At 49.8% G+C, this 27,870-nt stretch overlaps 2 protein-coding genes across 2 annotated transcripts in view; both read right to left on the bottom strand.

The window, feature by feature from the left end:
- LOC149325097 (phospholipid-transporting ATPase ABCA3-like) overlaps positions 1-27,870 on the bottom strand; it is a 282,026-nt gene that overhangs the window by 119,050 nt on the left and 135,106 nt on the right. The window contains exon 12 of the mRNA XM_089564187.1: positions 998-1,247. Within this exon, the coding sequence (XP_089420313.1) occupies positions 998-1,247 (250 nt within the window). The remainder of the gene's footprint in view (positions 1-997; positions 1,248-27,870) is intronic.
- Positions 26,194-27,085, bottom strand: LOC149325099 (uncharacterized). Its single transcript, XM_089563310.1, has 2 exons — positions 26,291-27,085; positions 26,194-26,229 (listed from the first exon to the last, which is right to left on the bottom strand). Exons 1-2 carry the CDS (start codon positions 27,083-27,085, stop codon positions 26,194-26,196), a joined length of 831 nt encoding a protein of 276 aa, XP_089419436.1.

The raw sequence follows: 27,870 nt of genomic DNA, 5'->3' as shown, positions 1-27,870 counted from the left end.
ATTCAAGAAAATAGCTACGCAACCCTTTGGTGGACGATAGCACACTGCAAAAATAGTGTTGTTCAAACACATTGTTAAGATTTCATATTCTTTCACAGAAACTGTGAACCGCTCTAACATTTCAGGCCGCCACTTCTTTTTAAATGATATGGATACGCCACCACCAATACCAGCGTAACGATTCAGAAAAAATGTCTCATAACCAGGAGTTCGAAAGACATCATAATCACTTGTAGACCAAGTTTCGCTGATCATGATAGCGTCAATGGGAACATTTAGTTGTTGAAAGAAAGTGTCGAAATATGCTTCTTTACGTCTGACAGATCGAGCATTGATATGAAGACATTTGAATGACGTCTGGAAAACCGGGCCAAGGTAATCTTTGAAGTTCTCTGGGAGTAGATAATTCTTTTCTGTTACAGTCTGCATTTTTTGCAGGAAACAAAATAAAAATTCAAAATCAATTCTCCCTTCTTATTGCAGCTTGCCAAGGTCGCAAGAGTGCTGCACTAGCATTGCTGACGCGCCATCAGTCTTTCTTATCAGAATCTTACCGTTGCTGTGCCAGACATACTTGTACTGATTTGTTTTCGCCCATTCTTTCACTTCCCTCAGCAGTTCTCGATTTCGCCTGGTCAGGTTTTCCAACATGTGAACATTGGCATCCGCAGTTGTCAACTCCCGCCTGCTAGCCCACCATTTGTCCCTCATGCTCTGTCTCGTGAAACGGCAGATGATGCCAGGCACTTTGTCACGCTTTGCCGGCAATCGATGAATTGCCGTGATGTCGTGTTCTGATAGCTGGGGCAATTCACTTTCACTGGCGAGAGCGTTAAGTTTTGACAAAAGATTTTCGCCTTCCGTTTGTTGTACACCATGAATTTCTAAGGAACGTGTAGATTGAGTTCCCGCGGCAAACAGACGAGTTCAGATTCTTCTTCAGTGCACCTTTAAGGAGGGGTCTAGTTATCCCCGAGAGCAGGCAGACATGACCCACCTGAGCAGGACATCCTCGAGCGACGAGGCGGTGACCGAGATGCGGCGCACGCGTAGCTTGACGCGGCTGTCCTCGAGCTGCTGCAGCAGGCGCACCAGGTCGGTGACGCTGCAGAAGCCCAGCGAGTAGACGAGTATGTTGCGCCGTTCGAGCTGCTTGTGCGCCGCCGGCAGCCGCTTCTCGACGAACGAGCACACCAGTGACTTGTCGCACTTGGAAGACACGGCCAGCTGCAGGCGGTAGCCCTCGCCTGCGCACACCGAATACACAACAATCTAGAAGCGGGAGGCGAGGAACCTTCAGTCCAAGAGTGGTGTTTAATTTTTTTTAAATCTCTGCACTATTTTAATTGCGTTTGCGTGGTCGTGAGCGCGTCATTTCATGCAATGAGAGTTCATTTAAAAAGAAGCGCTCCTTTCCCGCGTGGAATTTAACAGCAGAAAAGCGCTAACTCATATAGCACTGCGTCGTGTATCGCCGATTTGCGCACTTCGATGAACATCTAAATGAGCAACGCCAGCTGCGTTTTTCCTACAGGGGTTGTATTTGCGCCGGGTTCCTCCATTTTACCTGCCGGGAGGTCGTTACCGGGCTTGTTCATAATTTTTCTCTGTTTTAGGAGCACATAAACGCGAGTGTATCCGCTGAGTGAAGGATCCCTTAAAATATTTTGGGCTGTTTTCGATGCAGTCATTGATGATTCGGGAACTGTAGATACCAATACCTCTGTTTCGAAAAAAGTGTATATATATTGGTGTGCTCAACTTTGTCGTCGCTTTCTTTCAACCTGTGGGGACGCCTCGTCCCCTGCGTTCGCTTTCCCTCAACTCACTAGTTCCCTGTGGTTAGCTTCCCCGCAACGCACTCCCTTTAGCGGGGTTACTTTTAACTAACAGGGGAGGGCGCTCGCGTCGCAGCGACAGCAGCGCAACGGATGGCGTGTCTTGCCGCTCGCGCGCGGGGGAAGGCTCTCTCTCTTCTCCCTGGGACCGGGAAGCGAGCGGACGTTTCGCTCGCGGCTTCACTCATCGTCGACGGGCGCCTCTTGGTCGGAACTTGCTCTCGCCAAGCCTGTCGCGTCCGGCCTCGAAGTTTTCCCTCTGCCCTACCGTGGGCGAACGTTCGCTCGTAACCGTGCTGGTGAGTCGGACATCCTCGATTCGTGAGTGTATTTTGTTGCTAGCTGGCGTTATTGTTGTTATAGCAATAAATCATTTGTGTCAGCCAGTGTGTCGTTCCTTTGTTCCCGTAGAGCAAGGCCCGCCGTGGTCGGCGAGCGCTCGGTAGCGCTCGCGACCACGGCGTGGGGTCCGCGCGGTTTTGAACTGTGTCAGCTAGCCGCGGTTAAACGGGGAGAACGTGTTTATCTCCCCTAATTTTTAACCCCACATCTGGCAGCCCAACGTGGGGCTTGCTCTTGGAACATTGGACGACTGTCAGTTCGGTTCGAGGAACGCTCTTTGTCCGTACTTGACAAGTGGTAGGCCTAGTGGGAATTTTGATCGCTAGGACCTGTGGCATGCTTTCTTGAGTGCGTGGTGTATTACGCTGCAGGATGTATGAACCTTTTCGACATGCTCAGCATGTGTTTTTTGTCAAGGTTTTCCTGGAGTTTCTTCACAAGAACCATTTGGTCCGCATCGAGGGAGCGCGAGGCCTAGCGCCCGCAGAGTTGCCGAGCCCGAAGCGAGTGAGTACGGAAGCCGCGTGGGTGGTCCGAGTTTTCTGTATATATTTTCTCGCTGTCTCTATTTCGACTCTGGGAGTCGCGGCTCTGGAAGCCGGGTGGCCTGGGGCCACGGGTGCCGCTTCTAGCTCGCTGGTATTGCAGCTCGACACCGGGCGTTCCGACACCGTCCGATACGGTGGGCGCCGATCACTCAGAAGCTGCTTCGTGCAGTGAGTGGGGTAGGACCATCCCACAACGCTGATGTCTCCTCGCGGCTGCACGCACGAAACCCGTTTCGGGTCTTTCTTTTGTTGGGGGTCGTCGACCGTCACTATGGTAGTGAGGCCTAAGGCTATTCATAGCTGCCTGCACCTTGTCAAAAGTGACACGACCACCGGACCGTAGTGTTGAGAGGGGGCGCACTTTGCTGCCCCACCCGTTTTTTAACCTCGTATGAACTGAGCATTCTCGTTCAACTCAAGAAAGGGCTTTGTTCACTCGAAGTTTGCGCTGCACAGCCGCCCGACACGTTTTGCTAGCGAGTTGAGCATTGAGCCACGAGGCCCTTGTGTACGCCGTTCCCCCACCCGTGACCTACGTTAAAGGCATGCAGAGTGTGTTTCGTAAATTTTGCAGATCCAGTGGAGCTACTCCGGCTTGATGTCCTGTGCACATCGTCTCGCTGCCGCCTGCTGCGACGGAGCGGCCTGTATCCTGTTCGCCGCATCCATCGGGGGCAGCCGTGGCGAGACCAGACAGCAGCCACCTCTGGCTGCTGTCGCCCTGGCGACTACTGCAGGATCTTGGCCTGCACTGGTCAACCGGCCCTCCTCTTCGCGGACCTGCGGACACGTAGTCCGCGGGCCATGCGAGTCGTCCCAGCGGAGACCTTCACGCCGCCTTCGGAATACCGCGGAAGACTGCGTGCACGCTGTCCGCGTGACCTCCGCTGCACGACCTGCCTACTGCGCATGAAGACCAGGAGACTACTCCATAGCATGTAACTTGCAGGCGCGTGGGTCTATTTATGGTTGGGGGGATGTGGGGACGCCTTCGTCCCCTGCGTTCGCTTTCCCTCAACTCACTAGTTCCCTGTGGTTAGCTTCCCCGCAACGGACTCCCTTCAGTGGGTTTACTTTTAACTAACAGGGGAGGGCGCTCGCATGGATGGGTGGATGGATGGATAGGAGCGCCCCCTTTGAAACGGGGTGGTGGCAATTGCCACCATGCTCAGCTTTTCTTTATTTATTATTTTTTTTTGGTTTACTGTGTTGGCAATTCTCATTAAGATTCTCCATCAACTTTGCCTACGGTTTCCTACTATTTTAACCTTATGCCACATCTCTGCTTTTCAGCCACCAATCCTCCAATCGCTTTTTGCTGACTTCCACTGCAGATTTATTTACATGACCATTGTTATCTTTAAACCCTAGGGCCTCAGAAAGAGTGACTGTGCCTGCATCGACATCCGGATGGATACCATCACATTTGATTATGAGGTGTTCAATTGTTTCCACAGATCTACCACACACTGCACATGTGTCATCTTCTTCGTTAAATTTCTTTTTGTAGCTGCGCGTTCTAAGACACCCTGATCTAGCTTCAAAAAGTAGGGCACTGCCTCTTGAGTTATCATAGAAAAATTCTTTCCTGATCTGCCTTTTCCAGAATCGATATAGTTCTACACTATGTTTCTTTTCCATTGAATTCATCCAATTTTTAACTTCCGCGTTTTTAACCTGTCGTTTAATGCTCTTTCTTTCTCCGTCCTCATGACCGGCATACTTACTGGTTAGTTTTCTAGTTCTTTTCCGCCACTTTGAGTCGACGTTCTTTCTGTATAAATATTTAAATACCTTAGCTGCCCATCTGTTATCGTCCAATTTCCTCAGGCGTTCTTCATATAGTATTTTACTCTTAGCTTTCCGTGCCTCGAACGATGCCCAGCCCATATCCCCTTGTACTGCCTCGTTTGTGGTTTTGCCGTGGGCACCTAGTGCTAATCTTCCAACAGCTCTCTGATTTACGTCTAATCTCGACTGAACTTCTGCCCTTAAGCACAGAACCGCATTGCCGAAAGTAAGTCCCGGCACCATTATTCCTTTCCAAATACCTCTTAGTACTTCATATTTGTTGTACCCCCATAATGCCCTATGTTTCATTATCCCGGCGTCTCTTCGTCCTTTTGCCCTAAGAGCCTGTTCATGCTTTTCCGTGTATATCTGCCCTTCGTTTAGCCATATCCCGAGGTATTTGTATTCGGCCACTTTGGGTATTTCGTGGCCTTGTATTGTAAGCACCTGATCAGTTGTATCGTTAAAAATCATCACACCTGATTTAGTTGCGCTAAAACTGAATCCTAGAGCGTCTCCTTCGTCTCCACAGCAATTAACCAAAGTTTGTAAATCTTCCTGGCTATCTGCTAACAGTACAATATCGTCCGCATACATTAAACCCGGGAGTCGCTGCTCAACTACATTTCCGCCTAATCTGTACGATAGATTATAACCCAGATTACTTTCTTCTAGCCTTCTTTCCATATTTATCACGTAAAGCATGAACAGCAGCGGTGATAGAGGGCAACCTTGCCTTAATCCTTTGTGCACCCCTACAGTTGTGGTACTTTTTTTTCCCTTCCCATGTAATTTCAACTTCATTATCTCGGTAGATTTCCTGTAGAAAATCAATTACCTCATCACCAATACCTAAATCTTTCAATATGCTCCACAGGAGTTCCCTGTTCACGTTATCGTATGCACCGCTTATGTCTAGAAAGGCTATAAACAGAGGTCTATTTTCCGCCTTAGCTATTTCTATGCATTGGGTAAGCACGAACAGGCTATCATCTAACCGCCTACCCCTTCTGAACCCATTCTGAAGTTCTCCGAGTATCCTATTCCCTTCTACCCATGACTGCATTTTTAATTTCACCGCCTGCATTGCCAGCCTGTACATAACAGATGTTATCGTAATCGGACGGAAGGATTTTATGTTCATCTTATCTCCTTTCCCTTTATAAATCAAATTCATTTTACTCTGTCTCCAGCTGTGCGGAATTTGCTGATTTGTGATGACTGCCTCCAATGCTTTTATCAGCGCATCCTTGCTTCTTGGGCCAAGTTCATTAATCAGCTTAATTGGAATTTCGTCTATCCCTGCGGATGTGGTTTTAGGAATATTCGCTTCCGCCTTTTCCCAGTTAAGACTAGTCAGTTCTAAGCTGTTCTCTTTTGTGCTGTCCTGTGTTGCCGCCTCACTTGGGGAGATTACCCCATTGGCGTCGCTAAAAGACGCAGCTATAAATGACGTAATGTAGTCCACAGCATCGTCTCCCTCCAAACATTTTCCCTCAGCATCTATAATCTGTTCCTGCTTTCTTTGATTTGTTTTTCCCAACCAGCTTATATGGTTCCAGAATTTTCTTGGCGCCCCTTTATTTGCCTCGCGAACTTCAGCCAGCCATTTATCAGAGGACTGCTTTATTTTAGCCTGGACTAGGACCTGAACTTGCTGTTTCTTTTGTCGATAAGATTCCCATTTCTTTCCTATTTCCTCTACAGATAACTGCGCCCTCTTTGCTTCTCTGTGTTCCCTTGAAGCCACCCGTCGTTGTTCGATGGCCTCCTTAATTTCCATATTCCACCAGCTTCGTGGCTTCCTCTTTCCTCTCCAGCGGTTAACTCCTTTCACTTGTTTCATTTTTGTAGCGATGAGCAGTTCCAACTGATTATAATCCCAATTTTCCATGTGGCGTTTCTCAATTACTTCTTCTATATCGGCTGATATTAGCGCTATTTGTTCATCATTTAATTTTGCGTTGTCTTTTGGACTTCGTTGCATTTCTCTTTTGACTAGGGCTCCCAACTGTAGACTAATACGTTTATGATCACTTCCTAGGCTGTCCTTCCCCTCTTCGTCTATTTCCATTATTGCGATCTTGCTATAGATGCCCTGCGACATTAGACAGTAGTCAATGGTTGTCTGCCTGTTACGGGATTCCCACGTGATTTGTCCCTCACATTTAGTTTCTCTATTGACAATAACTAAGTTGTGCCGCTCACACAAGTCTAGCATTAACTTCCCGTTACAATCTGTGTATCCATCCAGATCCTCGATGTGGCCGTTCATGTCTCCAAGCAAAATAATATCGACACCGTCTCCAATCTGCTTTATATCGTCATTGAGGCACTTAACTAGATCCTTGTTTTCTTGCCTGCATTTGTCCCCGGTCCCTAAATAAACTACCCCTAGCCATGTCCTTTTGCCAGCAATTGTACCTGATACCCAGACATGTTCTTTGCAAGTTGATTTTATTCTTTGCCAATTTGTTCCTTGATGTATCAGCATACCTACTCCTCCTCCCTTCTTCTCCGTTGTTGTTCTGTTGCACCCTTCCCAGACATAGCCATCGATGAAAGGTGGATCTTCTAGATCCCTCAGATGTGTCTCGCAGAGAGCGTACACACCTACTGCTTCGTCCTTTAACTGCTGTTCTATTTCTAGCCATTTCGCTCTCTTTCTACTCCCTTGCATGTTTATGTAACTGATCCTGGCGTTAAATTTCTTTTTCGTAGTTTTCTTTCTGGGCCTCCTAGTGGCCATTTTGTTGGGCTCAGCCGCCATTGTTACATTTACATCGCTTCTACCTACACCTACGCCCTGAGCCACCGTGGACCCCCTAAAAAAGCTACCGCTCGGCCTCCCAGGCGCCTGCCTATCTCTTCTCCTACCCTTCCACTGAAATGGATGCCATCTCGTCCAAAGTCTCTGCCCGAACCTGCCCTGTGCACTTCCTTGTTTATTTCTACCACCTCAAAGCCTTTCTCGAGGCCTAAATGCCTTATCTCGCGATTAAGATTCACAACGTCTTTAGCAACCTCTGCATTCCTTCCTTGTACCTCCGGCACTGTACACACCACGATCTGCGCTTGCTGTGCTATCGCCCTTATACCGTCAACTCCCTCAGCTAATGTTTTCCCTACTTGTGCGGAGTTACCATTCAGGACATCATTTAGCCCCGCCGCTACCACTACCAAGTTACGCCTTGCAGCCTTCTCGGAAAGTTCACTTTTAGTCGCTGTCAAGACATCGTCCATTGTCTTTCCTGGAAACACCCCGACTGCTACCCGCCTATCACCCTTCACCCGGTCCAGAATAGCTCTTTTGCAGCGCCCCATGTTTGAGTCACCAGCGATAAGCACTAGGGTACTCTGCCACTCCCTCCTAACTTCCGGATCTCGCTGCCTCTTATCAGCGACTGTGCCCTCATTTCCTGGAAATAGCTCGGACCCCTTCTCAGTACCGCCTCTCGAATTCCCAGCTGCCACCTGTGCATAGCTGTTCCTGCCTGAACATGTCTGACCTACTGGCCCCTCGCTGTCCATGCCAGTGCAAGCCCCATCCACGTGGCTGGCGCTGGAATGCCCGCCATTGTGGCTTCCAATGGCGGTGTCAGCCGTTTTTGACTCGATCTGAGATAGCTGTACTTGAAGCTTACGCTTCTCTGCCCTCTCTATCTGTAACTCTGTTTCTAGAGCATCCATCCTTAGCACTAGTTCGCTGTTCGCCTTTTCAGCCCTGTCCAGGCGTGCACCTAATACGCAGAATTTGCACATAAAATCTGCGCCTTCGGCCTCCTCCACTGAATCGAACCGCGTTTCTTTTAAATTCACCGATTCCTCACACTCCATACATCTAACCTTCAGTAGCTTAACCATCGTAGCAACACTCGATTATTGCTTGCACCAAATGCCCAGATATCTACACGCTCAAGACGAAAACACTTGAAAACACGTGCAAAATTAAAATAAAAGTCTGGCTACCGCAAATGCCGATCAATCACTTGGAAAAAAATAGCTATCTCTCTAAAGTTAACGCACAAAAAAAAACACTGAGACAACTGTCGGCCAAATAGTCCCGGCCGAAATTAGGTCACTGACCTAAATTCTATTCCTTAACCTGCACTTCCCCTAACAGCCTAAAAAACTAAACGCACTTTTAAAAACTATTAAAGGAAAGTACTCATCTATTTTACGCAGTCGCTCTCGCAGTCTGTCCGGTCCCGGTCTCCACGCGTGATCCGAAGAGCACCAAAAACGCACGTCCGCACAGCACGGCTGTCAACTGTCAACTGTCAGCTGCCGGGGACGTGGCGCCATGGGCAACTTAATCGCTCGAGGACGGTGTCCCTGTCCCGGTCCTTTGAAGAGCAGCACGTAAACTTTGCACCCAGCCACCCCAGCAGCTCAGCAAGCAGAAACAGCATCGCAGCGACAGCAGCGCCACGGATGGCGTGTTTTGCCGCTCGCGCGCGGGGGAAGGCTCTCTCTCTTCTCCCTGGGACCGGGAAGCGAGCGGACGTTTCGCTCGCGGCTTCGCTCTTCTTCGACGGGCGCCTCTTGGTCGGAACTTGCTCCCGCCAAGCCTGTCCCGTCCGGCTTCGAAGTTTTCCCTCTGCCCTACCGTGGGTGAACGTTCGCTCGTAACCGTGCTGGTGAGTCGGACATCCTCGATTCCTCAGTGTATTTTGTTGTTAGCTGGCGTTATTGTTGTTATAGCAATAAATCATTTGTGTCAGCCAGTGTGTCGTTCCTTTGTTCCCGTAGAGCAAGGCCCGCCGTGGTCGGCGAGCGCTCGGTAGCGCTCGCGACCACGGCGTGGGGTCCGCGCGGTTTTTGAACTGTGTCAGCCGCGGTTAAATGGGGAGAACGTGTTTATCTCCCCTAATTTAAACCCCACAAACCATGGCCCTTTCAGAAGCTCCACAGAGATGCTATACGGCTCCTGCTGCTGTCCATTCTGTTCTTGATTCCTCACTGTAAGAAGCAGCTTCGATGTGCACATCGACGATGCACGGGGAAGGGAGAAAGCACAGCCCTGACAGCTCTACTCCCTCGTCTCCAGCTGAAACCTCACACCACACTCTTGAACATCTACAGTTACAGCTAGCAACGACTAGCGCGAGTGCTACGTACCGCGGCACTGCCCGGTCATCGCCGTCTTCTGCGCAGCACAAATCCGTGCTTTCTCACTGTTTCGAATGTAGTAAACAATGAGAAAGCCTTTTTTAGATGCAACCGGATGGTCATGAAACAAATGAAACAACAATCTAGATAAATTTAGAAAGGTTCGTGCTGCACAGTCCTCACATCTCTTTGGTTTGGTTTTATTGAGGTTTAAACGTCCCAAAGCAACCCAGGGTAGTGAAGGGCCCCGGAAGTTACGACCCCCTGGGGTTCTTTAACGTGCACTTTAACGTACCTTAGTTTGGTTTGGTTTATCAAGGTTTTACGTCCCAAAGCGACTCAGGCTATGAGGGACGCCGTAGTGAAGGACTCCGGAAATTTCGACCACCTGGGGTTCTTTAACGTGCACTGACATCGCACAGTACACGGGCCTCTAGAATTTCGCCTTCATCTAAACTCGGCCGCCGCGGCCGGGATCGAACCCGCGTCTAAGATAGCGAATGTGGAACGTGCTTCCATGTACCTGCTGCATGCAGTAGTACCGACCGAAATGGGGGCAAGGTGGCAGACATTTATATCTCTAGCTGCATGAAAATTACGCAGGTAAAAAGGGAACGCATATACCCAGGACGAAGTGCACTACCAACTGTTTACTTCCGCCAGAAAGCTAAGAAATAAGAAACATAACAATCTGAATCATGCAACCGCAAGGTTGTTCGGAAGTGCGGGGCAAAAACAAAGAAAAAAGCTTCCTTCTTGACCGTGCTCTTTCCGTTCATCTATGAATATTAAGGATTAACCCTGACCTTAACTTGATCTATGATTTCATTGCCTGGCACCGCTGCTCAGAGGGGAAGACCTGCCCCTACTGCGTTTTACTGTTCTCACTTCACGTGTTTGCGAATTAATAGACTCGGATGAAAGGGCTTTCTCGTTGAGGGCTCAGCTCAACTCCGAAGATGGCTTTACGCGTGGAGCGTAGCTTTTCTATCCTTGATATACTTCCTTCATCTCAGCCTACTTGTCGATGTCGGGTCTCTTTTGTCTTCCAACTTATTCTGTCCTCGGCTGTGTCCACTGGTAGCTTCTCCTAAAGATCTCTTTCTCTATCAGGTCTCTTCGTGCGTCCTCTCGTCCTCATCCCATCGATGTTTCTTCCTAACGCCACTCTTCTGACATAGCCTTCATCCCTGTTCACCAATGGCGAAAAAAGGGAAGCCTTAATATCTATAGGAGGTTTGCTCCCATGCTTGCCACTTTAAACCCGCGCCGTCGTTGATAATGCGTTGGCCAAATATTCGTGGCAATATACACTGTTGAAACCCAGCGATATCCTCTGGCTCGAAATCTGCTATGTCATTGTGGGAATGTTACGTCAGGCTTCAATTCTTTACGGCAGCGTCAATTCATATGTAAGCTACATTGAGAAGCCATGAAAGATTCCTACTGCACTCGACTGCTACTGATGCATTCATTAGCACAATAGGTTTAACGTGGGTCAAAATAAAAGTGGGAGGAAGAGAAGCATTATATTCCTCTTGCAAACTCCAGTGCCACTGCGTCATAGTATGCTAGTGTGGTAGCACGCTAGCAGACTGGTGTGCTAGTGTCATGCTAGTGCCATGCTTTATTATGGCCCAGTGTGGTGCTCAGCACTGAGACGCAGCAAAATATGGGGCGCTATGTACTGGCACGGCCGCTCAATGGAGGCGCACTTGGTGCGGCCCGCCGCGTCGCGCCTCATTGGCTGGGGAAGCGCGTATTGGGAGAAGTTGAAGTTTCCGCCGCTATTCTCCGCGGGGGCGCCACCGCTCCGTGACAAGCCGCCGACGCGGAAGGAGTGCGCTGGCTGTGCTGGCGCGCGTTTTCTCTGTAACTACTCTGCATGACCGCGTGGTTCTGCTAGTTCTGCGTGCTTTTCATCGGTACCTGTGTCAACAGCGTCCTAAGCGCATGCAAAACCATGCCACGCAACTGCTGCGTGCCGCTGTGCACCGCAAACGCAAGAAAAGATCTGAAGATCGGTTACCGTGAGTTCCCGCAGAAGCAATGTCCGGAGTTTATTTGCGAGAGAGAAGACCGCAGTCACACCGAGGACCTCTGCAAAGCCTTTCTAACCAAACTAATGCGACCACTGCTGACCGATTTGGTAGAAAACATCAGTCTTACGGTGGAAAAAAATCATACTTGCTCATAAACCGCTTTCGAGGAAAGTTCTTCGCTTGTAAAATAGGCTTGAATTCCTTCGGTGCATCACGTGGCTTCGAAATAAAACGAAAAACATTGGCTGAGCCTGCTGGCGTCTGGTTGAACTGGCTGTCTTTTGTTGTTTCTTTTGCAACTGTTTGTGACAGCAGTATATTTACTAGGGTAATCCCAAAAGTGAGGTCTCCAAAGGGCTGCGGCCGCCAGGAAACTATATGCGTGGCTGCTCGCTATACTGCTGTGTTCATTGTTCCCCGTCTTCCAAACAAGCCATGACTCAGCGCAAAAGGGACTGTCAGTCTTGGCCCGGCAACCATTTGGAATGGAGCTCCCGGTTGTCACTACCGCCAGGAGCGAAGTTCACGCAAATGGCATTCAACAAATCGAAAATTATCGCCAGTTGACGGAAGTGTACGGAGAGTCTTGCATGGATGTTAAAAACTTCCCCAAGTGGTGTAGGAAGTTCGCGGCTGGTCGCACTTACGACGAAGAAAGAAGCGGGAGGCCGTCAATTTTTGATGAAACAGTCGCGAAGGTCGAAGAAATGATGCAGCAATAACGGAGGATCACACTCGACGAACTCTGCATTTTGGTTCCTGGCGTTTCTAGAAGCACTATTCATAGGAGTTTAACAGCAAAGTTGAAATATCGGAAGGTGTGCGCAGGACAGGTTGCGCGAATGCTCACAGACGACCATCAACAGCAATGCGTTGACTCCTCCTGCCAATTTCTTCCGCGTTCTGGAGATGAAACGGAGATATTTGCATTCTATTGTTACGGGTGATGAAACCTAGACATTCCACTTCACGCCTGAGACCAAACAAGAATCACGTGAGTGGCGGCACTCATCTTCGCCCAAACCGCGAAAATTCAAGCGAACACAGTCTGCCGGCAAAGTCATGGCAACTGCGTTTTGGGATCGAAAATGGGTATTGTTGGTAGACTTCTTGACTCCTGGCGCCACAGTAAACGCGGTAAGATATTGTGAGACCCTTAAAAAACTCAGAGGGGCGATTCAAAATCGCAGAAGAGGAACAACGCTCGCCCCCACGTTGCCTGTCAAACCATCGCTCTCCTAGAACATTTTGTATAGGACGTCATCAGCCACTCACCCTACAGTCCGGACTTGGCACTAATTGACTACCACTTCTTTCCAAAGCTAAAAGAACACCACGTTGGAAGGCGCTTCACTGATGATGACGAAGTGAAAGATGCGGTCAAACGCTTCCTCAACGGCATAGTGGCGAGCTGGTATGACATGGGCATACAAAAACTGCCGCAGCGTCTGTAAAAATGCATAGACTCCAACGGCGATTATGTGGAAAAGTAGAATAATGGTGTCCCTTTTAAGGTTTGGTTTATGGATATATTAACGTCCCAAAGCGACTGAGGCTATGAGGGACGCCGCAGTGAAGGGCTCCGGAAATTTCACCTGGGGTTCTTTAACGTGCACTGACAACGCACAGCACACGGGCCTTTAGAATTTCGCCTTCATCGAAATTCAGCCGCCGCGGCCGGGATCGAACCCGCGTCTTTCGGGTCAGCAGCCGAGAGCCGTAACTGCTGAGCCACCGCGTCGGGGTGTGCCCCTTTTAATTGATTTGTAATTTGCTTAAAATAAAAATGTCTTTCGATTTATACAAAAACCGGAGTCCTTAATTTTGGGATGACCCTCGTACGGGCTGGTACCCACTTGAAACTATTTCCAGCGAAAACAGAGCAACAGACTTAACTATAATGTTGAATGTTACGACCTCAAACGTAAGTTTACAAAAAGTGCATGTTGAATAAGTGGCCCGAAACCTTGTCCCGAGCTCAAGATTATTATATGTAATAAGTTATTACAGTGGTTGAAACCCCTGTCACCGAATGGGTGACCGCTCGGCGAAGCGCACTTCTGCCTCGATTCTCGCTGTAAACGCACGGGCGATTTGGAAAAGCGCAGTGATGGTGACATGCCGCTATCACGCTATCAATAGCAAACTTGCACGTGGCACCACCATAATCTGTGAAACGCAGCTTCTAAATGCTAAAATTATAAAGCGCCTACCGCGCGGACGCCTAAACGAAAGCACTTCCTCGGCCGCTGCGCGCAGCTCTCCGCCCGGACTCGTCCCGGAGAGGTGGCGCCGCAGCGGTGGCGATGAGAACTAGGCGCGATACGGCTCTTTCGGGCGACGCGACGGGCCGCACCCAGTGCGCTCTCCATTGAGCGGCCGTGGTACTGGGTGGCACTGTCTGCTGGGGCACTGTCTGTTTTGAGCTTCTGCTGTTTTTCATTTCCCCACGTCTCAAAGCCCTATTGGAGAGGTTCTCTGCTCGGAGGGGCCCTGTAACACCTTGGGGACCCCCTGAGTGTCCTCCCTCTCGGAGGACAACGCCTCAATTTTCATCTTCTCCGTACTTCGCACCCAGGCCGCGGCCTGGTTAGGCCTGGCGGCTACTGGCTCCGCCATGACTGACCGCGCTGCTGATGCCGGGCCGGCCCTGACACCTGGACTACGCGCGTATCCGCCATCTCCTGAGGTAACCTCTGACCTCGACACGGAACCTACAGTTGACAACCCGGACAACACGATCGTACCAGATGGACATCGTCTACCTGACCATGGTGCCGCTTCAGGTGGTGAACCCCGTTCTCTTTCGGGCTCTGATTTGACCCCCGTGACCGGTGTCCCGGCCCTTTCCTCGTCACCTGCCGGTGTCCCAAAGACCCCAGCCCCCGACAACCTAGAGCTGGGCACGGATACCTCCCTTTTAGCGGCGCACGAAGAACTGCTGTCCATCATCAATGACGGAAAGAATAAGATCACAGCAGGGGTCCGGGCCACCCTTGTGTCCCTGGTCTCTGCCATGAATGCTAATGCGCAGCACTTCTTTGCCTGCGCCATCCGTGACAGAGAGCGCGTCCGTGCTTTGCGGGACCAAGTTATCGCCCGAGATCGTGAGCTGAAGGTCCTGAGGGCCCAGCATGCCGAAGTGTCCGTCAGGGCTTCCGAGGCCGAGGCGGAACTTCGCCTTCTGCGTGTCGGACCGAATGTTCCTAGGACCTTTGCGGCGGCTCTGCGCAGTGGTGCCGGCCCTCTTCCACCTGTCGGCGTTGATTCAGGCATTGCGACACACGCTCACCCAGGGCCCGTCGATCTCGGGGACTCTCCTCCGGCCGAGGAGCCCCATCAGATGCTTTTAACGTCTGTTGGGGCTTCCGACAACGTCGGTCGCGAGGTTGCTACCCTCATCAAGTCTGCCGTCGACCCAGAACCTGAGGGAATAGGAGCCGTCACACTCCGACCCACCCGTCGCGCCCTGGTGGTTACATCCCGGGACCCTGGGAACCTCGAGCGCCTGCAGGCTGCCATCACCCGTATCGAGGCCACCCGGGCTTCCATCAATGTTCGTATGCCTCAGCGACGCAATCCCCACGTCCGCCTGTCCGGGGTTGATCCTGATATCCGTCCTGAGGATCTCGTGACTGCCCTCAACCGGCGGAACCCGGCACTCTCACTTGATCCGCAGAAATGTAAGCTCAGATTGTCCATCACACAGCGCTCTGGACAGCGTGTGCACGTCCTAGAGGTTGACCCTCCCGCTTTTTCCCGGCTTCGTGACGCCCGTCGAGTCACCGTGGGCTGGACCTCCGTTGAGGTCCAGGAGGACCTCCACGTCCCGTTGTGCACGTTCTGTGCCCAATACGGCCATGCTCTTAAGGCATGTCCGCAGGCTACGGACCCTTCTAAGGCCTGCTGCACAAGATGCGCGGGGTCGCACCCTCTCGCACAGTGCCCCCGCCCAATACAGGACCCTAACGCCAAGTGCGCCCCATGCGACGCGGCTGGCCGCCCCTCTAACCATCAAGCTGGGCATGCCTCCTGCTCAATTTTGCAGGAGCGCGCTGCTCGCGTCCGCGCCAGGACCAATTATGGCCCTTAGGGCAGCGATTGCCTTGCGTACCTCTCCCGCGAACCGCCAGGCTGCGACTCTGATTGTACTTACGGTTTTCTCCACTGATTTTTTATTCGTATTCTTCTTTCCTTGCTGCCCTTTATCGCTTGTCTCCGCAGCCAGTCCTCGGCCCTCCTGCTTCCACCACCGCCACAATCTTTTAATCAATATAGTAAGCAGCTGTCGCCCATATGTGATCCTTTTCCACTTCAGTTATCTCCGTTCTTGTGCCTCATTATATCACAATGGCTAGCTTTAGTTTTCTGCAGATCAACCTTGACCATACCCGGCGTGCGACGGCTGCCCTCTGGAGTCATTTCCTCTCTTCTCCGTTTTCTCTGGCTGCGGTGGCGGACCCTTACCTGGTCGGTGGCGGGGTTTCCGGTCTTCCTAGGGGGGTTTCCGTCTTCTCTGCGCAATCACATCCGCGCTCACTAGTCCTTGCGCGGGATCCTCCTTTTGAGGTGTTCCCTATTTACGCCTCCACATTTGTTGTGGCTGTGCTCTGCACCTCTCAATCTACTTCCTTCCTCTTTGTCTCTGTTTACTTCCCGCCGCGCGCCCTCTTTGACTCTTCGTTAGACGAACTGGACGAAGTGGTCGCTTTGGCGGCCGGCCGCCCCATCATCCTGGCCGGTGACTTCAACGCCAAGCATGAATTGTGGGGCCCCGCACCCTCCGACTCGCGTGGCTCCAAACTCGTCCACTTCGCTCTGGCTCACCAACTGACTGTTTTAAATGACCCTACTTCCGCCCCCACATATGACAATTATTACGCGGAGTCGTGGATTGATGTCACACTCGCTTCCCCATCCCTGCTCAGCTCCGGATACACATGGACCGTCTCGGACGCCGAATCTCTGTCCGAGCATTCTTATATTGAGGTGTCAATTGGTCCTCCTTCTCCGAAGCAGCACCGCCTAACGGTTGCATCCCGGGCTCGTCTGCTTCAGTGCCTAGCAAGGGACACATGGTTTTCCCGGGTTGCTGGCGCCGATCTGCGCTCCTCCGATGCACTGGAGACCGTCGTCAACCGGTTCCACGACCGAGTTAACACGCTGATGGAGCGCCACAAGCGTACAGTTGTAAGTGATCCGGCACCGAAGCCATGGTGGTCCCCTGAGCTCACCATCGAGCGGCGCCGCGTTCGAGCATTGCGCCGGCGCTTCCAGCGTTGCTCAGAACCATCGCTGCGCCCCGTCTATCGCACCGCGTTTCAGGCGGCACTTGCCTGTTACCGTCGCAACATCAGGGAAGCGAAAGACTCGGTGTTGCGCCAGGCCTGTCACGATGCGACTCGAAAAAACCTTTTCGGCGCACCCTTTAAGAACGCATTCGCCAAACTGCGCGCCCCCGTATTCCTCCCACCTCTGGACACAGGAGACGGCGTTCTGACGTCTTCTGTCGTTGAGTCAGCGGCACTTTTGCTCCGGACACAGGTCGCGTTTGACAACTCTTTGATAGATACACCATTACATGCGTCCCTCCGTGCATCCGTCGAGTCGCCTTACCATCCTTCTGTGCCGCCGGACGTCCCGTTCTCGCGTAACGAGCTTCAGCTGCTCGTGAACGCACTCGGTACCGGCACAGCTCCCGGCCTGGATGGGTTGACTGCGCCCTTGGTTACGGGCCTCTGGCGTGCCCACCCGTCCTTCTTTCTCCTCCTTTTCAACGGTGCCCTCCGTCTCGGCCACTTTCCCTCCGCGTGGCGAAGGGGGCGGATCATCTTCCTTCCTAAGCCAAACCGTCCCTCTTCCCTTCCTACTTCCTACCGGCCAATAGTGATGAACTCAATCCTGGGTAAACTTTTAGAACGCCTACTTCACGGCCGTCTTTACTATTTCTTGCACGCCAAAGGCCATCTCCATCCCAACCAGTTTGGGTTTACCCATTTACGCAGCGCAGTGCAAGCCCTGGCCTCGTTGCGAACGGCCCTGGAAAACTTCCGCATATCCCGCACGCCCGTAGTTCTTATATCACTCGATTTTCAGGGAGCGTTTGATAGCGTTTGGCACCCCCTCGTCCTTCGCTTCTTTCGCTGCCGCGGTCTCCCTTCCAACCTGTATCACCTCTTGCGCTCTTTTCTTTCGCAGCGCACGGTAGTCTATCGTACACGCACTGGTGAGGAGGTGTCCGCCAACCCCACTCTCGGCAGCCCTCAGGGATCACCCGTTTCACCCCTTTTGTGGAACGTCATAATCGCTAATCTTCTCGAATGTCCCATGCCTCCTGGCGTAACAATACAGGCCTATGCCGATGATACCATTGTGCTGGTTCCGGCCCGCACGCGCCACGAGCTGGAGCAGTTGTGTGCCGATGTCCTTAACAGAATAGCCTGTTGGGCCTCTGATTCGCGGGTGACGATCTCGTGGACAAAAACATTTTGTATGCTGTTTTCACATGGCGTGGGCGGAATGGAAAAGCGCAATCCAACCGTTCGCTTTTCGGGTCGCCCCTTGACTTTCAAACAGGAACTCAAAATTTTAGGCGTTGTCTTCGACCGCCACCTCACTTTTCTACCGCATGCTCACTTTCTCCGCGACAAGGCAGAGATCCTCACTTCGCGTCTTGTCTCGTTTCTCTCTCTCCACCGTTCCCTCCCTTCCTCTTCTCTACGTAGGCTTTATTTTCAAGTTATACAACCCGCTTTAACTTATGCCGCGCCCGCTTGGCGGTCTCGCAACGCCAATTCCCGCCTTCGGGAGAAGGTTGTTTCTGTGCAGCGGGTCCCTCTTCTCGCTATCACAGGGGCTTTCCGCACAACGCGCACGGCTGCGCTTCAGGTTCTCCTCCGGGTACCCCCTCTTCCCTTGGAATTGGATCGTCTCTGTGCAGAGTTCAACCTTCTAAATGGTGTAGATCCCGTCACCTTTGGCGGTCACACTTACCTACCATCTGATATCTTGCCCCGCTTTGATCCCTGGTGCGACCATCCCTCTCTGGCTTCCTCATTCTCCTTCGCCCGTCTTCTCCCTTCTCACTTTCCATCGCAGTCCTTCCTTCCCGGCCTTCATATATTCACGGATGGCTCTTATACGTCCCACTCTGCGGGTGCTGCTTACGTCGCATTCTCATCTTCCGGCGCGCTGCGGAACGTGGGCCGGTTTCGTCTAGAGACAGCCTCTAGTGCCTTCTGCGCAGAGGCTGTTGCGTTTCATGAGGCCTGTTGTTACGCCCGGCGCGCCCCCTCTCCTTTACCATTGCATGTCTACTCTGATTGCCTTTCTCTCCTTCAGGCTCTTTACTCTCTTTCTACGAACGACTTACGCGTCCGTGACATCAAGCGCACTCTTGCCGCCATTTCTCTTCAGCGTCCTGTCTTCCTCTATCATGTCCCCGCCCATTGTGGTGCCTGGGGCAACGAGCTCGCTGACTGGGCCGCTTCACTGGCGTCGGCGCGGGGCCTCCTGCGGCCGTCGTGGCTGTCACCCTTGTCAGTGCGCACCCGCATGCGTAACACCGTACTCAGGCTTTGGTCAGACACCTGGGCCGCGGAACATTCTGACACCCTCCTGGCTGTTTTTGTCTCCTCTATTAACCGCCTCCCGCTCTCTTTCCCTCCACCCCGATCTCTTGTCCCTCTCCTAACTGGCCATGGTCGTTTTCCCTCGTACTTCCATCGTTTTGCCCTCCTTCCTTCGCCTTCTTGTCCATGCGGGGCAGCTGTGGGGGATGTTCTTCATTACCTGCGTGCCTGTCCTCTCACTGCAGACATAGCAGCAGGGCTTCCCGGCTATCCGCACTTTCTTTCCCCTCATGACTTCCCCTCTTTGTTAGGTTCCCCTCGGTCTCGTGCGTTGCTCATTCGCGTTGCTGTTCGCGTTTCTTCCCTTCTTTAACCTGTCTCTCGTGTTTATTCCCGCCCTGATCACTCGTAGACCTCCCTACCATTTCTGTGCCTCCCCATGTCTCATGTGGTCGGGGGCACCATATGGCCAATATTGGTGGGTCGTGGCCCTGCCCCTGCCTCACGGGCATGTGGATGGTATGTGGACCGTGATATTTGCTGGCTTTGCGTGTACATACAGTCTTTGTTTTTTTTTTTGCTTTTCGTTTTTCATGTTTATTTTTATTTTTTCCATTCCTTTTCGTTTCTCTAGCTGTTATATTTTCATGTTTTAATTGTTTGTTCGATTTTTTTTTTACTTTTCGCTCGTTCTATTTCCTTGCGTTATTACATGCCTTTTTGTCATTTACTTGATCCTCTTTTCTATTTCACCTTTTTTATGTACCCCTTCTGCTTTCTTAAGCCCAGTATCTCCTGTTAGTTCGTTTTTTGTTTTTTTTTTTCTCCTCGCTTTCTTTTCCTGTCTCTTCTTCCTTCTTACAGATCCCCCCACCTTCCCTCCTCCTGGCCGCCTGCGAGCCTGTCTGAAGAATCTGGGCACGCTGGACTCATCCCTGTTTCATGTTCATTTCGTACTTCTTAATCCTTCAGGGGCGTCTTGCTTTAAAATCACTTTTCCCCGCCCATCATTTGTGCCTTTTTTTGTAATTGGCTTTTCTTAAATTTTCTCTTGGGCGTTGGCCCCTTTTCTTTTATCTTTCATTGGATCGCCTGCGATAACCTCTGGTTGGGTGCGGGCTTCCTCTCCAATTTTTTTTGTTTATTTTATTTTATTTCAGGAGAGTTTACAATAAAAGGGCATAAAAGCAAAGCTCAAGGAACAATAAGATCAATACAAGAAGAACGCCGTCAAATATGGTGATCATTAAAATAATAAACAAGAGGAGTTCAAACTAGAAAAAAAGAAATAAAAAAGATGTGTCGATTTTCAGCTTCCTTCAATCTTAATTGCAACGCGGCATTTTGTTCTTTTTTTTTCTCTGCGTGGTATTTAATGGACCGTACAGTAGCTGAAGTTTTTTTCTTTGTAAGGATGAAATCGTAAGGATGAAATCGTTCATTTTGGGTCGGGGGCCAAATGACCAGTCTCGAATAAATGAAATAACTGTGGCAGGCGAAATCATTTCCGATACAAAATTAGCAAACTGCTTCAATGAACACTTTGTGTCCCTAACAAATAGCACTCATGATCAAAACTGCATGCGTTACTTGAAACATGAAACTACATCCAAAAGCGCGTTTTGTTCTCCCACTACGGCAAACGAAGTAATCAGCATTTTTGCATCTATAAAAAACAGCAACTGTTGCGATGCATACGGTCTGCAGATTACACCAGTAAAACACGTGTTAGATATAATTTCCTCTGTGCTAGAACATCTGTTTAATCTTATCATCAGCTGCGGGACCTTTCCAACGAAACTTAAAATTGCAAAAGTCACAGTTTTACACAAAGGAGGGGATCTAAATGATATTTCGAATTACAGGCCGATCTCAATACTCCCGGTTTTCTCAAAGGGCTTAGAAAAACTAATACATTGCCGGATGACATCTTTCGTGACAAAACATAATATCCTTACTAGCGCTCAGTTTGGTTTTATAAAAGGCTTGTCGACAGAAACTGCTCTTTTAACACAAAAGGAAATTATTCTAGATTCATTTGAGAAACAATTGTACACATTAGGTGTATTTATTGATTACTCTAAAGCATTTGACCATATTAATCATATCACTCTCTTGGAAAAACTAGGTCATTATGGCTTTCGTGGCACTTTTCTACAACTGTTGAAGTCTTACCTGCAGAACCGTAAACAGATGGTGGTCATTAATAATAAAAATTCTGATTTGAAGTTAATTACTGCAGGTGTACCACAAGGAAGTATCCTGGGGCCTCTATTATTTTGCATTTACATTAATGACCTCATCAACATTAGCAGTGTAGTAAAGTTTGTCATGTATGCTGACGACACCACCATGCTTCTTACCGGATCAAACCCCGCTGACATAATTAAAGACGCCAACCAAGCACTCGTAGAATTATCATCCTAGAGTTGTTCAAATTCACTAAATATAAATACAAAAAAAACTAAAGCTGTTTTCTTCAGATCAAAAAACCGTATATTGGGCAAGTTACCTGCTTTAAAGCTGAATGATTCAGTAATTGACATCGTGGCTGCAGTCAAGTGTCTAGGAGTATTCTTCGATGAACGCATGTCATGGAACTTGCAAGTGGAATCAGTTGCTACAAAGGTCTCTCGCGTGTCTGGTATTCTTTTAAAATTACGATCATATTTACCAAAATGCATTAAACTTCTAATATATAATCCATTATTTCTATCAAGTCTAAACTACTGTCACCTGGTATGGGGCACTACTACTGTTTCAAATAAAAATAAACTCTACATTCCTCAAAAGAAAGCCATTCGCGCCATCATGAACACTCCATTTGACAGTCACACACAACCACTTTTTACTGAATTAAACTTACTTCCTATCCCGGACATGTACGATGCTAACTTGTTCAGGCGCTATGAAGCTGGCATAAAAAAGAATAATACCGCATTAGTTAAGATTGCAAACCTAAAGCTAAAAACTAGTATTCGTACTACACGACAAGCTGAAACCTGGGAAATTCCATACTCACGAACAAATTATGGACTTCAAATGTTGCGTCATCTCCTTCCCTCATACTTAAACAAATGTAGGTAGAAGTTTCTTTTTTTTCTTCGTTTTCTTTTTGTTACGAATTTTATATTTCTTTAGTCATTGTTTAGTTTTTATTGCAGTCATTCTCTTGTTGACATTTCATGCAATATTTCTATGCTATTAAGAACTGCCTTCATAGTAGATTTGTTTCATACATGCCTGTATTTATATTTATTTATATTCCTAACAACTGTACCAAGTCGCTTACCTTCTGTGAACTTCCATTTGTGTTCGTTTTCTTTTCTTTTTTTTTCTTTCTTCTCTTTTTTCTGAGAGCTGTGTACAATTAACTTAGAACAATTTTCTCTTGCTGTATGCCATGCTGCCATGTAGAAAAGGGCCGTGGGCCTAGTCAAGCCCATAAAGAGGCTTTTTGTCCACGACCCTCAGCATTTTTGCGGTGCTGAAATAAAGATTTAATTTGAATTTGAATTTGAATTTAGCTTAACATCTCGGACAACCCGGGTGGTCATTGTTGTAGCCGCGGCGAGCGAAGCGGAGGCAGAACGACTAAGCAACATGTTTATTCGGCATGCTGGGCCGTACAGACTAAGACTCACACACGAGCGATCTGCTCGCTGCCTTCTTAACAAGAGAGCAACGCTCCCCCTCTCGGCATTGCCATTCACACACGTCATAGCATCACGTGACACTACATACCAATCGGCACAATGCGATCACATGACACTTCATTCCCTTTCCTCCTAACTGTTTTACTCCAGCTCTATGGGGTATAATGATCAGGAGGCTTCCGAGAACGAGCACTGCGCCGAAGAGGTGGCGTGTTCGGAGGTGGCGCATGCTCCTGGAGCGGTGGTGCAGGCAGCGTGGACCTTGCAGGCGAACTGGCGTTCTGTCCCGGCAACGTAGATGCTTGGGCAGGCTGTGGTACTGATGAATCCTGTGGCGCAGAAGTATTCAAGGAAGGGATCTTAGCAGATGACCCTTCCGGTGCAGAATCGGACCTTGAACCAGGCACAGAAGGATACACAGTTGGCCCGGATTCAACACTTTGAAACGAACACGGACGTAGGTTGTCGGCATGCACAAACCTCTGTTGGTGCCCTATTCTAACATTGTAGGTGGATGCAATGCACCGCTGTTCTACAACGCCCCGCAACCACTTCGATTCCCCAGGACGGTAGTCCTTGCACGAGCACATGGTCGCCTTCCTCAAATGATCTCCATGACCGCCCTCTCGTTAGCCTTCTCTTTCGTCTGGCAGAACCTGTCGTCCATACGTTTTTCCAAGTTCGGTTGGAGGAAGGTCGGGCGTGTGCGCGGCTTCCATGACAGAAACAATTCCGTGGGTGTCAGCCCCGTGGTTGCGGTTGGAGTGTTTCGGTACGTGAACAGAAATTGGTAAACCCGATGTTGCAAGGTTTTCTTGATCCCTGTTCTTCTCTCGTCGAGAACCTGTCGCAAAAGGTCCCGCTTAATGGTCTGTACGTACCGCTCTGCGCTTCCATTTGATGCGGGGTGGTACGGTGGCGTCCTGGTATGCCGCACCCCATTCCTGCGGAGAAAGTCTGCGAAATTTTTGTCACAAAACTGTGGACCATTGTCCGTAACTACTACTTCCGGTAGGCCGCAAAGACACTCCGCAACTTTTCAATGGTCTTCTCGTTAGAGGTGGATGGCATGACGAACACTTCTGTCCACTTGGAATGCACATCCACTAGGACTAGGAGCCATTGGTTATCTGTAAAAGCAAAGTCCAGATGGATTCTTTGCCATCTGCGAGTTGGCCAACCCCAAGTTAGCAGTGGAATACGTGGCGGAGCATTTTGTGTTAACTGACACGTGTCACAGCTTTTCACAATCTGCTCAATGTCCTCCGTGAGCTGAGGCCGCCACACAAAGCTACGGGCGAGCATATTCATGCGCGTCATCCCGGGGTGTCCTTCGTGCAAAAGATGCAACACCTGTTTGCGCAATACACGAGGTATAATCACTCGATTTCCCCATGTAACACACTGCTGATCTACAGATAGCTCATGTCGCCGAATGAAATAAGGCATTAGGTCACCATCTGTGACATGCGGCGGCCAACCACTCATCGTATAGCACAGCACTTTCGACAATACTCTGTCAGTTCGAGTGCACTCCTGAATTTCAACAGCAGACAACGGCACTTCATCAACAACTGAAAAGAAATGCGCATAATCCTAGACATCGTTGCGATTTGCAAGTGGTAACCGTGAAAAACCGTCAGCATTTCCAACCTCTCGACCTTTGCGGTAAACCCAACGATAATCGTACGCTGCAAGCAGTAAAGCCCACCGTTGCATGCGGGCTGCTGTCATCACTGGTACGGGCTTACCATGAGCGAGCAAGCCTACCAATGGCTGATGGTCGGAGTAAATCTCAAAGCGATGCCCGAACAGATATTGGTGGAACTTTTTCAGCCCAAAGACAACAGCCAAGGCTTCTTTTTCGACGTGAGCATACCCCTGTTCTGCTTTACTTAACGTTCTGGAAGCATAGGCAATTGGTCTTTCGTCGCTTCCAATCTTATGAAAAAGAATGGCTCCTACGCCGTAAGCCGACGCGTCGCACACTAGTCCTATCGGCTTTTTCTGGTCGTAGTATGTCAGCACAGTGCTTTGTGTCAACCAGCTCTTACTTTCTTGAAATGCTTGCTCAGCTTTCTGTGACCACTGAAATCCCTTTTCTTTATTTAGAAGATTGTACAGAGGCTTAAGCTTAGCTGACATGTTCGGTACAAACTTCCCGTAGAAGTTAATCAAGCCCAGGTAAGCTCGCAACTGTGCCGCATCCTTTGGATTTGGTGCCTCTTTTATCGCTTTCACCTTTTCATCTGATGGCCGAACGCCCTTGTCGCTCAGAATGTGGCCTAGGTAAGAGACAGACGTCTGAAAGAATTTGCACTTTTCCTTTTGCAATCGTATGCCTCTCTCTAGAAAACGTGCCAACACCCTTTCCACTCGATGAAAACATTCGTCAAATGTTGAACCCGCGATAAGTACGTCATCCAAGTAGCAGCTTACCGGCTGAAGCTCATTTAACATATCATCCATGACAGACTGGAAAATAGCTGGTGCACTTGTGATGCCATAGGGCAAGCGCGTGTACTTGAATAGCCCCAGGTGTGTATTGACAACCACCATTGATTGTGCCTCCGGATGCAGTTCCAGCTGTTGATACGCTGTCAACAAACCAAGCACTGTGAAATACTTGCATCCTGACAACTTTGCAAACAAATCTTCCATCACGGGAAGCGGATAATGGTCAGTTCGCAGGCACGGATTCAATGTAACCTTGAAGTCCCCACACACTCTGACTTTGTTGTTCGCCTTAGGCACAACAGCTAGGGGCGTCGCGCAGTCGCTTTTCTGTACAGGGACCAGCACTCCCCTGTTTACAAGAGACTACAATTCAAGTGACACGGTTTCCCTCAAAGAAAATGGCACCTGTCGCGCCTTGCAAAATACGGGGTTGCTCCCCTCCTTCAAAACCAGCCTGACTGGACTACCGTTGATTAGCTCCAGAGTGGGCTCGAACATCTTTGCGTACTTAAGTAGCGCCGCAACTTTGTCTAAACACACGCCATGCACACTTGTCCAATCTAGCTTAAGAGCCTCCAGCCAGTCACGTCCCAGCAACGCAGTGTCACTATTGTTGTGGGTTTTAACAACAATGAGCGGAAGTTGCTTGCACTGACCATTATGTTCGACTGGAACCGTAAACTTCCCTGCGACTGTAAGCGGCGACCCACCGTATGTCCTCAGCTTTAAGTGGCAAGGCTCTTTAGGTAGACTGCGCCAGAATTTCCTGTATAGCGTTTCTGGCACAATGGAAACAGACGCACCCGTGTCTATTGGCATGTTAACATTCTTCTTGGCTACCTTAAGGCAGATTTCATAATGTCCTGGGCGTTCTGCACAAGAATAGACATTGTACAACAACACTTTGTCACAATCCGCGTCCTCCACAGCTACCGAATTTGCCGCGTCTCTAGACTTGAACTTGCACATTTTCGCCAAGTGTCCGTAACGCTTGCAGGCAAGACAGCGATACTTGCGAAATTTGCAGTTCGATGCTTCGTGCACTGAGCCACACCGGAAACACTCCGGCGATTCAGACACTCCGTCCCTTGCTAGTCCTGCACCGGTTGAACGCTGCTGCGGGCGTTTCCATTCTAGGAGGTATTGACGTTTCCCACCGCCTGGCTTATGACGTACGGCGTTGACTGTACCTCGCGTCCCCGTCGGTTGAAATTCCCGACTTTCCTTCCGCGCTAGCTCGATGCTTTTCGCAACGTCGCAGGCGTCCGAAAACGTCAACTTGCTTCTCTTCAGCAACTCTGCTTGCGTTGCGCTGTCGCAGAGGCCCACTACAAAGCGGTCTCGCAGAGCCTCATCGAGGAATTCCCCGAATTCGCATGAAGCTGCCAATCGCCTCAACTCCACTGCATATGCTGCTATGGAGTCTCCCTGATGCTGGCACCGCAGATTAAATTTGAATCGTTCTGCGATGACCATGGGCTTCGGTGCGAAATGACTTCGCAGCACTGCTACGAGTTCTGCATAAGTCTTGTCCTCTGGCTTTTTAGGCTCTAGCAAAGTCTTCAGCATCTTGTAAGCCTTCTTGCCTATTGCCGTTATAAACATCGAAACCTTGAGGTCGTCGCTCACCTTGGAGGCCATCAGGAAGTGCTCGAACCTTTCCACGTAGGACCCAATGTCCTCGTCTCCGTCCTCGACGAACTGGTCAAAACTTCCAAGCGTTGCCATCCCTGTGCCTTGCCCGAATGCTCTCCACGAACGCCGGTGCTTCCACGAACGCCGCGATGCGTTTCACGTAGAACAGCAGGATCCCATCCTCGTCGCCAATTATGTTGTAGCCGCGGCGAGCGAAGCGGAGGCAGAACGACTAAGCAACGTGTTTATTCGGCATGCTGGGCCGCACAGAGTAAGAGACACACACGAGCGATCTGCTCGCTGACTTCTTAACAAGAGAGCAACGCTCCCCCTCTCGGCATTGCCATTCACACACGTCACAGCATCACGCGACACTACATACCAATCGCGCACAATGCGATCACAAAGCTCAAGGAACAATAAGATCAAAATGAGAAGAACGCCGTCAAATATGATGATCATTAAAATAATAAACAAGAGGAGTCCAAACTAGAAAAAAAGAAATAAAAAAGATGTTGCGATTTTCAGCTTCCCTCAATCCTAATTGCAAATCGGCCTTTTGTTCTTTTTTTTCTCCGCGTGGTATTTAATGGACCGTACAGTAGCTGAAGGTTTTTCTTTATAAGGATGAAATCGTTTTAGCTCAAAATCTCGGACAACCTGGTGGTCATCGTCTTCAAAACGCAGCGAAGGCGATACCGAAACTCTTGGCCTCGAAAGCTCAACTTTCCGTCCGAAAGGCAACCCCAGCAGAACAAGGCTTAAAGGGAAACTGCATAGGTATTAGAAATCAACTAGCCTAAGAGGGTCAAATGTGTGAAACTTGCAGGTAAAACATGCGAAGTCTTTTTGGGCTATCATTTGAAATAGTGACGTAA

Source organism: Amblyomma mixtum, chromosome 10, assembly GCF_055824585.1.
Source record: "Amblyomma mixtum isolate Tamu chromosome 10, ASM5582458v1, whole genome shotgun sequence".
Lineage (NCBI taxonomy): Eukaryota > Metazoa > Arthropoda > Arachnida > Ixodida > Ixodidae > Amblyomma > Amblyomma mixtum.
Note: the sequence above shows the minus strand (reverse complement) of the source record. Positions and strands in the feature narration are given on the sequence as shown.

Coding starts and splice junctions, on each gene's coding strand:
- LOC149325099 (XM_089563310.1), bottom strand. CDS start 27,085: ATGGCAACGCTTGGAAGTTTTGACCAGTTCGTCGAGGACGGAGACGAG. Junction 26,230..26,290: donor CTAGAGACGCGGCAAATTCG/GTAGCTGTGGAG, acceptor ATTCTTGTGCAG/AACGCCCAGGACATTATGAA.